The 9,641-nt window shown below is 37.5% G+C and overlaps 5 protein-coding genes across 5 annotated transcripts; 2 read left to right on the top strand and 3 right to left on the bottom strand.

Moving 5' to 3' along the window:
• Window positions 1–227: 227 nt before the first annotated feature.
• L201_002172 (uncharacterized protein) lies at window positions 228–2,286 on the bottom strand (the record flags this gene model as incomplete). The annotated part of the gene is made up of 9 exons (XM_066217950.1): window positions 228–457; window positions 533–775; window positions 841–867; window positions 925–1,016; window positions 1,072–1,213; window positions 1,276–1,319; window positions 1,431–1,684; window positions 1,792–2,032; window positions 2,150–2,286. 9 exons carry the CDS (start codon window positions 2,284–2,286, stop codon window positions 228–230), a joined length of 1,410 nt encoding a protein of 469 aa, XP_066074047.1.
• Window positions 2,287–2,681: 395 nt separating this feature from the next.
• L201_002171 (uncharacterized protein) lies at window positions 2,682–3,330 on the top strand (the record flags this gene model as incomplete). The annotated part of the gene is made up of 3 exons (XM_066217949.1): window positions 2,682–2,825; window positions 3,110–3,210; window positions 3,288–3,330. The coding sequence occupies 3 exons, from the start codon at window positions 2,682–2,684 to the stop codon at window positions 3,328–3,330; spliced, it is 288 nt and encodes a 95-aa protein (XP_066074046.1).
• Window positions 3,331–3,585: 255 nt separating this feature from the next.
• Window positions 3,586–5,693, bottom strand: L201_002170 (phosphatidylserine decarboxylase; the record flags this gene model as incomplete). Its single annotated transcript, XM_066217948.1, has 12 exons — window positions 3,586–3,803; window positions 3,885–3,986; window positions 4,038–4,064; window positions 4,193–4,377; window positions 4,506–4,645; window positions 4,724–4,839; window positions 4,914–4,971; window positions 5,037–5,074; window positions 5,150–5,206; window positions 5,291–5,312; window positions 5,383–5,483; window positions 5,567–5,693. The coding sequence occupies 12 exons, from the start codon at window positions 5,691–5,693 to the stop codon at window positions 3,586–3,588; spliced, it is 1,191 nt and encodes a 396-aa protein (XP_066074045.1).
• Window positions 5,694–6,234: 541 nt separating this feature from the next.
• L201_002169 (uncharacterized protein) lies at window positions 6,235–7,505 on the top strand (the record flags this gene model as incomplete). The annotated part of the gene is made up of 4 exons (XM_066217947.1): window positions 6,235–6,352; window positions 6,452–6,565; window positions 6,654–7,327; window positions 7,404–7,505. 4 exons carry the CDS (start codon window positions 6,235–6,237, stop codon window positions 7,503–7,505), a joined length of 1,008 nt encoding a protein of 335 aa, XP_066074044.1.
• A 182-nt stretch (window positions 7,506–7,687) lies between these two features.
• Window positions 7,688–9,553, bottom strand: L201_002168 (aspartyl/glutamyl-tRNA(Asn/Gln) amidotransferase, A subunit; the record flags this gene model as incomplete). The annotated part of the gene is made up of 8 exons (XM_066217946.1): window positions 7,688–8,084; window positions 8,159–8,582; window positions 8,636–8,718; window positions 8,788–8,880; window positions 8,941–9,078; window positions 9,143–9,239; window positions 9,296–9,382; window positions 9,436–9,553. 8 exons carry the CDS (start codon window positions 9,551–9,553, stop codon window positions 7,688–7,690), a joined length of 1,437 nt encoding a protein of 478 aa, XP_066074043.1.
• Window positions 9,554–9,641: the final 88 nt, after the last annotated feature.

The following is a 9,641-nucleotide window of genomic DNA, read 5'->3' as shown; positions in this document are numbered from 1 at the left end:
GACCATATAAGGACTTGAATGCATCCATCAACTATATCGATAACGACACAGATTGTATATGTGATTACCATGTATGCGGTCTATCATTTCATGCATGATACTACTAACTGCAATATACGGTTATATCCCATCTACTGTTTCTCTCATCCCCTGCCTACGTCTGGACGTATTTCGGCCGTGTCCGCTTCATACTTGACCTCTTTATCCGAACATCGTATTCCCAGCATCTATAAATCCTTCTTTGTTTGACGTTCAGGTTCAGGTTTACCATTCAATTTCAATGTCTTTTCACCTTTATAATTTTCTAAAGCGTTCAATCGTTCAGGTAATGTAGGATGTGAATGATGATACATTGAATAGAGCCAATCGTTATGTGGTGAAGATAAATTGGTAATATGTAATTTGATTAGTGCCGAAGCTAAATCTTCTTTCTTATCAAGTTGAGCAGCGAATTCATCTATCATGGTTGAAATACAATCAGCTCAATCGATTACGTAGAGTTGGAGTCATTGGAAGCATCTCGATAACTTACCAGCTTGATATTCCATTCTTCGAGTTTCAGCATTCAACAAGAATTTAACGAAAGCGTCAGTGGGTTCCAGAACAAGTTGGAATAACATGAATCCGATACAAATGGGTTGAGGTGCAGTGACAGCTAATGATGGGTCAAAGCCGAAAGAAGAGTATAGTGATTTATTGTTGATGAAAATCGAGAAGATGGTGAGGGTTAAGAGAAGGTGTAACTGAGTGACAAGGAGGAGTTTGGTAGGATGAGCTGGAAACATGATATGGATTAGCTTTTTCACTGCTTTACGCAATGAGACTAGCGTTCAGGCTCACCCATGTGCCAATGACCAAGTTCGTGACCTATTTAGGCTATGTTAGTTTGTGTGCATGACTACCAAAGAGGATAGTCAGACTTACCGAGAACAGCAACAACTTCATCAACAGAACTATCTTTAATCAAGGTATCGTAGATAACGATATGTTTTGACCATGGAAGACCATAGAAATAACTAAACATAGGAATCAGCTCTATCCTTCGGTAGGTACTTTAGAGCGAGGACTTACGCATTTGAATGGGAAGATCGTTTACTTCCATCAATAACGTAAAGATGCTTAAGTGGGAAACCTAATTGGCCAGCTAGTTCTTCAACTTTGGTTCGAAGTTCACCTTGTGGCAGAGGTTCGAGCTTGTTGAAGAGTGGTTGAACTACGACGAGACAATATCAGCTGTTTATCATTTCAAGAAATTCCATTAATTAGCTGACTTACTGAAAGTAGGATAAACAATTTGTAAAGATAATTGAATACCGAGTCTATATGACAAGGGCAGTTTTTCCAATTAGCTTGTTATACTTAAGTCTCTGCCCATGAAGTTGGTTATAAAGTCGAAAGATGATGTGGGGAAAAGATTCGATTCGACTTACAAGAAAACCATTAACCAAGGAACGAAAGATTTGCCTGCCCATCCGATGATTTTGAGGAAACCAGCTAAGACAGGTAAGCCAATTACAGCACCTAAAGCATATGATTTTAATGTATCTGTTATCCAAAGTTTTACAGTTGATTTATTGAAACCATGTTTTTGTTCTAATACAAATGTTTGATAATATGACCAAGGTAATCCAGGTAAAGATGATGTTAAGGTTAAAATTGTCATCCATGTTAATGAGTGTGTTATCTAAAAATTTTGGATAAATTTCATTAGCTTCCACTATATGGAATATATCCAATTCCAATTTGGTACAGATACAGTAATCAGCAATGAGTTGAAAATGAAGAACTTACAACTCTATTTGGTGAAATACCAACGTTACTTAATAATTTACCTGAAAAATTCCATAAACCAGAATATGCACCCAATTTAATTAATCCCCAACCTAATAATTGATCAAAAACTAATTTAATTAATGCAAATCTAGTTTTATCTTTGGAATATATTTGAGCTTTTGAAAATGTTTCTTTTGTTACATGTTGTTTTAATGCTGGTGGTGGTAATGGTCTTTCATAACATGGTAATTGACGACGTCTATTGAAAGTTGAAAGATATTCACAATAATGAGAAAAATTAATTTACCATATTCACATATGTGAATACAAGAAAAACACGCTATCATATTCTTTAGGCTTTACACTTGATACTCACAATATATAAACTTCAAAAGCAGTTTGTACCCAAGTTGAAAGTACAACTAATTCTTTATAATTGATATTGGGATTATCCACCAATTTAGCTAAATATGTGATCACACCATCGACCGAAGCGATTATGGAATTTGTCATTTTGATATATCACGGTCCCAGCTCTCTTTTGACAAGCTGATTCGACAGGAGGATAGAAGGAAGACAAGCTATACGAGGTATATATATGTACTCTTCAAGAATGAGATATTCCATTGTTCTTTTAACCAGTACAGTCTGGTAGTAACAATTACGTGGCATCTAACGGTGGAGACTCCATACCGGAATCAAATATTTTATAACTCCCAACGATTTTCGGCGATCACCGTTACAATCCTTCACGATTATATTTGAACCACTTAAAACCTGGTCAAGAGGCAAAATATTTTGATATTTCGACGAGTGGAGATCATGAGTGTACCTTTCCTTACCAAACATCAAATCAACAATAAGTTATCATACATCAAAAGAAGATACATCATCTCGACAATACGACAATGGCTCAAGGTGGTTCAAGAAATATAAAAACAAAGGGGCAATCAGCAGGATCAGCTAGGAAAAAGGCAGGTAAAACTAGACCTGGTAGAAGAGATATTGCACCAAAAGATAAACATAGAATTGCTGAGAGAGTACAGACAAAAGTGAGTATTGAGCTTGAGATTAAAGCTTTCAGTTGGATGTTTATAGGGGAGATCGGAAAGTGCATGGTATGGCATGCGTGAGAGAGGTTCACCATTAGACAACAAAGTTGAATTAGCATTATTCATAAGGCGTATCCATTCTCTACAGAATGGAGACAACAATGATAGTGTAGCTTTTGAATGATATACCTAAAGTACATTATTTGCGGCAGCTAGAACAGTTTGGGTCGGCTGAAATTGTATATCATAATTAAAACTGACTCAATCCTCTTACTTTCAATTAGCAATTATCGAGTAAAATTAATAACAATATAGAAAAACAAATGGTTAATGCAGCTTCAGCAGGTAAATTAACTATAATGAGGAATTCAGGTGATTTAGAAGCGTGAGTCTAGCTTAGCTATCCAATATTTCCATTGGAAATAATGGGAAACGAAGGCTGATCGTGTAATATAAATATAGTGGTGCTGGTAAAGATTCAGGTAAAGGTAAAGGAAAGGCATAAATCACCATCGTCAATCTCGATTTTCTGCTTGCCCATTTAGGTAAGCTTTAAACTCTTTTTCTTTTGATGGAGCAGCGATCACAAGTTAACGACTTTTACAATTATAGACTTCTTTATTTATTCATGTATATTTCATGTTGTATTTACCAATATCACCTACTGCATCTTATCTCTATTCAGCATTTCTATTCAACGAAAGTATCCGTTATTTACATCGGTCCAACGAAGTATTTACATACGTGCACAATATACTATCTATGCGCTTACTTTCCCAATCTCCATACCAACTCTGACTAAAGTTTCCAACTGATGTTCCGAGTTCTTCACTAAATCTTCATCAAATTTGACACCAGATGCAGAAGGGAAAACAGTGATAGTTGTACTTCCACCATACTGGAACCAACCTAATTCTTCACCTTTGGCTACTTTGTCGCCTGGTTTCTTGGACCATCCGATTGATCCGACAAGCATGGCTATGAGCATACAATAAGCATCAGTGATTGTAGAATACATCAAAGGGACGCCATGTCAAAGTTCAGATGCAAATAGCTTACCTCCAACAGCCACGAAAACGATAGGAACACTTTCTCGTCCAGGACCGAAATTGGCGTGGATAAGCATTACAGATCGCTTGTTCAATGTGAACACATTGAGATCTACGGGGAATGTCAGCTTATATCGAGGAGAACTTTTCAAAGCTGACTTACCTTCATTGATCGCTTGTGGATTTACAGCTGAACGCTACTTGTTAGCATTCCATTAGGCTTAGAGCTAGATAATCGAGACTTACTGTAAAGTTCACCTTATAAAGACATTGATTATCAGCTACAATTTGTCATTGTATGATCACGATTGAACTCACCATGAATATCCTTGATATCTCCAATAACACCTTCTACAGGCGAATGGAATCTATGATAATCTTGTGGTGCTAATCTAGCTACTGAGACAGCTGCTGAAGAATCGTTTTGAACCTCAGCAAATCTAGTTTCGGTTTCATCGTCTCCAGTGAATAGACTAGCTAACGTGAATTGTTTGCCTTTAATCCTATCCCACAAAAGAAAAAAAGTCAGTTTTAGCAGAATATTCCATTACAGCACTTTGGTGAGGCGAATCGAATCGCGCCGCGCCTCAAACTGCCTGGTCAAAGTATGGGAACAATAGATCATACTCACCAAAGTTGTTTAGCCTGATCAACAGTATTGAATAATGTCATTCGACAATCAGCAGGACTGACCACTATACTAGGGTCATTAGGTGATGTGATAGGTCTAGCTGTGGGCACTAATCTACGTGAAAAGAATGAGTTAAAAGTCTGTGGGTATATTACCAAGCGGACGAAAATTAGTATCTGCCGTCAGTTATAAAAATATGAGTTGACGGCAATACTCACAGGGTATTGGTCTAGATCTTTTACCAACAATTCATCCAGAGGTAATTCATATGTTTTGATAAATTGTTCAATATGCTCTTTCACTTCTGGACCAGTTTCATCATAAATTTTTCCCTCTAAAGTACGATGATCAATTAGTGACGCTTTTTCTTCGTTTTATATTCCACTCATTTGCTTGGTCAAAACTTACGTTTTATAGATTGATTCTCCAATAGCTTCTCCACTGACGAGTACGACATGTAGCTACACTACATACAAGCTCGTGTTTTCAGCTTGATGACTATTGAGCCAAGAAAGAATTTATCGTACTTACACCAGAAACGAAGAGAAGATGCATTCCTACTCTAACATCTATGAAATTGTGGCTGGTCAACAATGCACTTTTCCAGCTCGCCCAAGAAAAAAAACCGAAGTTGCTCTACCCACATATAGGCATAGATTCGAAAATCTTCTTTCCTGTGACACGATCAATAACGTAGTTTCCTATCATGAGAAGATTAGAAAATCAGTTCGACATCCATTTTCTATCTTAGTGGTCTATTGTATGTCGCTTCGAAAAAGACGTACCCATATGTTCCATATTGAATAGCTAGTTGAAGCGATGCAGATTATTAGCCAGGTATACATAGGTAAAAGGATTCTACCATGAATATACTAACTTTATCGACAGTTTCTTCGGAAGGGAAGAATCTCTTTATCCAACTTTTTGATTTTTCACCATGTGAATGTACTGCATCGGATTCTGATCTCTGTTCACTCGCTGTGAGATACGAATAAAGAACACATTCTCAGCTTTAATCAAGGTAACGCTTTCTGTTGAGCAGATGTTTTCCATCAACTTACGTGCAAGTACATCTTTACTACCTTCAGTAGATATCTTATTTGAATTTCCAACTAAATGATCTAATGATTCTTCTAATGGTTTACCGAATTCTTCAGGTAAGATTGTTGTTGTTCCTGCGTTTGACATGATTACGTGTAATTCGTTCAATGAATCTTTGATTTCTGTTCAATGAAGTTTGAGATTATTGGAGATGAAGGCTTCTAATGTATTCTATTATTCTAGCGATGTTTCATTTGACATATATATATATAACAAGCAAAAGACTATTATTATCTGTGGACAGTTCTATCGAAAGATTATTTATAGCAGCTGAGGCCAACTCCTTACTGACTCTGCGCATGCTAAACTGGATTTCGGTGATCAAGTAAAGTGACGTAATCTGCTTATCTGTGGAGACTCCGAATACTCTCACCCGGGGTGCTCACGTGACTTTATACAGGGTACGTAAATAAAGTATTTCATATCAGTAGTATCAGCCCGATATCATCTTGGAGATTTCTAATTTCTGATTTCTGGTTGATAGCCTGACAAGTGAATGATCGATCTATGCAAAACTAGTGTATATACATATATCCATATAACCAACTCAGGAAGGTGACAAAACGTCAAGGATAATTCAGAATTCCACACCTAGTCGCGCTAATTCAACTCATAGCTGAAAACCAATATGTCAAACGCAGGACCAAGTAGGCGATATGATGGAAGAAAACCTCATGAAATGAGACCTTTACAAATTGAAATTGGTGAATTAGATAGAGCTGATGGTTCAGGTAGATTTGGATTCGGTAAGTAAATTAAATCATCAAAAGGCTACAGTAATATGGATCGAACAGAGCGACTGACATATATAACGTTTCAATTACGCTGTAATCCAAATTCAATAGGTTCTACAGCTGCTTTAGCAAGTTGTTCAGGTCCATTAGAAGTTAGATTGAATAAAGAGTTACCTACTAAGGCTACCCTCGAAATATCGCATAGACCTTTACAGGGTGTAGGCGGTAAGTACACAAAGATTATTTATATCAATTACCTTAGCATCTGATAATAAATGGACTAATCAATCGTAAATTTTGATCGTAATTATAGCTACACCATCAAGAGCATTAATAACGACATTAGAATCAATTTTCCCTTCATCATTATCATTAAATTCACATCCTAGATCATTAATTCAAATCATCGTACAATCTTTATCTTCTTCCAATACTTCTTTCAATGGCAACACATCAAATTCTCATGGTTATGGGAATGAATCAATACCATCGATATATATAGATACGAATCCTGATGATGTTGAAAATGTAGAAAAAAATGTATGGCCACAATCACAATCTCAACTTCAGTCACAATCAGATGTAAACAGTGGAAGGGAGAATGAGATTTTTTCACCAAGTACATCATATACATATTCATCTAGAGCAGCATCAATAAATGCAACAACTTTATCGACTTTAGATTCAGGTTCAATAGCAATTTTAAATATACCTATTGCTATTTCAATTTCAAATATAATTGTAAATAATGGAGAAAAAAATACACAATTGATAATTGATCCTACTAATGAAGAAGAATCAAAATCAAAAGCTAGATTCGGTTTCGCTTGGTCTTTTGGTAAAAATATTTCTCTAAATCAACAACATCAACAACAACAGCAACAAGAAGATGTTAAGATGGAAGTAGATAATCAACAACAAGAACAAGAAGATCAAGAAATGGAATTGGTTTGGGTTGAAAGTGAAGGTAAATTCAATAAAGAAACTGTAAGTCACAAATAGAATCGTAACCGTAACGTAATCAAGGTATCGATCGATAGTTGATATATCGATCACGTCTCAGTTCTCCGATGCACTAGAGTTGTCAAAAATCGCTTGTAAACAGATACTAGACGAAATTAGAACTAGATTAGGTGAAAAAATAGAAAGTAGAAGATTGCTGTGAAAATACGGCTCCAGTCGTTTATACTCGTTAATTATAATTCAACATGCATTTATACATATCAAGTATTATCATGTCTAGCCCTTCATCTTATTGCTCCAAGGTATAGCAAAAGAAAAATCGATCAATTATATAGCTTTGGCGATATGAGTACTGGTACTGTACATGCATAAACCAATCAAACATTATTGTCCTTTATTCCACTCTTCAATAACCCTACCTAATCTGAAGATCAACTTTTCCATACCCCATTGACCGGTCAAACTGACTCCTAAAGGCCATCCATCTTGACCTTTACCAGCAGGAACTGACATTGACGGTAGTCCAGCTAAACTTGCAGGAACAGTTAACAAATCTTGAGAATATTCATCTGAACCTTTAGTTCCTTTCTCGCCCGAATTTAGCAGTGGCGCTGTACCAATTGCAGTAGGATGTAAAATCAGGTCTATTACGCCTTTCTTACCATCTTTATGGATTTGTTGGTGAGATGAATGGGGATGAGGTATACGGAAAAGAGATTGATAATTTTGTCTCAAGAGTTGTCGTAGATATAATGCTTTCAAGTATGTATTATCAAATTCACTAATGTTATACCAGCGGATGTTAGCTGTAAAATCGATGAGTTGGTCACGATATTAGCTCTTTGCGTAACTCACTCGGCAGATAAAGCCCAAGTACCAGCTAATATTCTTTTTTTGACTTCTTTACCAAATCCTTGAGTTCTTATCCTTTTTCGTCTTTCTTCACCATTCTTATCCACCGTATCTGTAATAGACGATCCAAACCAATTTCCACCAAATCTACCTAAATTTGAAGATGCTTCGGCTGAAGCTAGAACGTAGTATGCAGGTAGAGCTTTCTCTATAGATGGTAATGACACTTCTTGAATGATAGCACCCTGGTTTTTGAGGTAGTCCAACAATGATGAAGAAGCGGTTTGTGTAATTTCTTTCGGTAATCCTATACGTATACCTTCTATACCTGTCTCAGGTATATACGATTTAAGTATCTCCAAAGCTTTATTTCGAGACGACAATGAAGCACAGGTCATATCCCTTTCGTCAGGCTGCGATACGACCTCTGAATAACTGTCAGCTCTCCAGGTCTCGATTCTTACCTGTGTATCAGCTCACCAAAGACTTGCTCTACAGTATCGATATCTCTACCTAAAACACCCACACAATCTAGCGAATCGGCATATGCTACGACGCCGCGCCTGCGTCATTTGTCACAGGATTGTTAGCTTGACAGCATACGTTGGTTCGTTGTTACGAAGGAAGCTCACCTGGATATGAGGCCATATGACGGTTTCAGACCTACTACACCACAAAAACTTGCTGGTAATCTCACTGAACCGCCGGTGTCTGTGCCTAGCGCTCTATCAAATAGAACAAGTGCGTCAGCTGAAAACTCTCTCTTTGGAAAGGGAGAAGCTCACGCCCAGCTGCTCCCTTCAGCCACAGCAGCTGCAGATCCACCTGAACTTCCTCCTGCTGATCTTGGAGGCTCGTTCGGCTGAGGTGAAGCAGGATTATGCACAGGTGAATAGTAAGACGGTAGATGTGAGGTTGTAGAGCTATACATCCGATAACTAGATCAGCTCTGTATTGTGAAGAATATGTCAGCAAGCTCGAGCTTACCCCATCCCAAATTCATCCATCTTCGTCTGTCCCACTATATGCGCTCCTTCCGATATGAGAGATTGTACACAAGTAGCATTGTAAGGTGGATTATAGTCTATAATTGATGTAAGCGAGCTTGATTGGTCTTTAACCACTAACCGACTAGCTCACCTCTCAAGATAGACGATGAGCACGACGTTGGCGCAACGGTATACGATATATTATCTTTGATAGCTATAGCCTTACCTGCCAATTTACCTGACAACAATTCAGTCATTTTGCTGTAAAAACAAGATATAAAGAAAGCTCACCTGTGGACGAGCCGGGAGTAGCATTGCTTATCCAAGAGTAAGGTGTTGGTGAGGCATCACTGATTCTTGGTTTGATAGCAGCCGCTACCGATTGCAGCCTCTGTCTTGTGATTCTCATTTCAGAATTGGTTTGATTCTTCGCTGCTCCTTCCTTGATTGAAGGAAGAACAGTAGGATGGTGTTTTTGGTATTACGGGTAGACAAGG

The sequence above is a fragment of the Kwoniella dendrophila genome, chromosome 2, assembly GCF_036810415.1.
Source record: "Kwoniella dendrophila CBS 6074 chromosome 2, complete sequence".
Lineage (NCBI taxonomy): Eukaryota > Fungi > Basidiomycota > Tremellomycetes > Tremellales > Cryptococcaceae > Kwoniella > Kwoniella dendrophila.
This window is presented reverse-complemented; position numbering and strand designations above follow the sequence as displayed.